General features: G+C 55.0%; 1 protein-coding gene across 1 annotated transcript in view; it reads left to right on the forward strand.

Annotated features, from left to right (window-relative positions):
* Positions 1 to 49: 49 nt before the first annotated feature.
* LOC119588871 (A disintegrin and metalloproteinase with thrombospondin motifs 1-like) overlaps positions 50 to 627 on the forward strand; it is a 17,883-nt gene continuing 17,305 nt past the window's right edge. The window contains exon 1 of the mRNA XM_037937510.1: positions 50 to 300. Coding sequence (XP_037793438.1) covers positions 135 to 300 — 166 coding nt within the window. The 5' untranslated portion in view covers positions 50 to 134. The remainder of the gene's footprint in view (positions 301 to 627) is intronic.

Genomic DNA, 627 nt, shown 5'->3' on the forward strand with positions numbered 1-627 from the left:
CACGAAGAGGTCCGAGCGAGACGCGAGATGAGTTAGTTCTCGTTGGGAGGTGCTAGGGTGCGGTTCTCGCCTGGATCGCGTGGTGATTCCCGCGTGTGTGAAATGTTTGGGCAGTGTGTGGTGCGCTAGGAAGCATGACAAGTGCGACACACTGGTCTGGCCTGATGGCCAAGGTTACTCTAGCTACTCTTGCTACTACACTGGCCATATGGGCCATCGTGGCCAACCCTGGCCAATCTTCTAGTCACTTGACCCTATGGAACGGGGATGATGCCGCTTCAAGTGGACGAACAGCCAAAGGTAAGGTGTCTGGCCGTCTCCTCTCTCTCGGGTGCCGTGCCCTGTGGCCAGTGCCACAGTGCCGGCTGGGGCATTCGGCTTTCTGGCCATCTTACTGATGCTCTAAGATGATGAGAGATAGACGGGGTATGATAGTGCCATCGGGGTGCCACGAGGGCTAACAGCCATCGTTTTGATGACCGCGAGGCACTTGCATGTTGGTGCCCGTGCTATGGCACTGCTATAGGACGTATAGTGAAGGTGTGTTAGTGCAGTGAAACCTGCACATTGCATTGACATTTCTTGAGAGAGTTACAGTGCTCGCTTGTGTTGCTGGTGCTGATTCCA

This window comes from Penaeus monodon, chromosome 24 (genome assembly GCF_015228065.2).
Source record: "Penaeus monodon isolate SGIC_2016 chromosome 24, NSTDA_Pmon_1, whole genome shotgun sequence".
NCBI lineage: Eukaryota > Metazoa > Arthropoda > Malacostraca > Decapoda > Penaeidae > Penaeus > Penaeus monodon.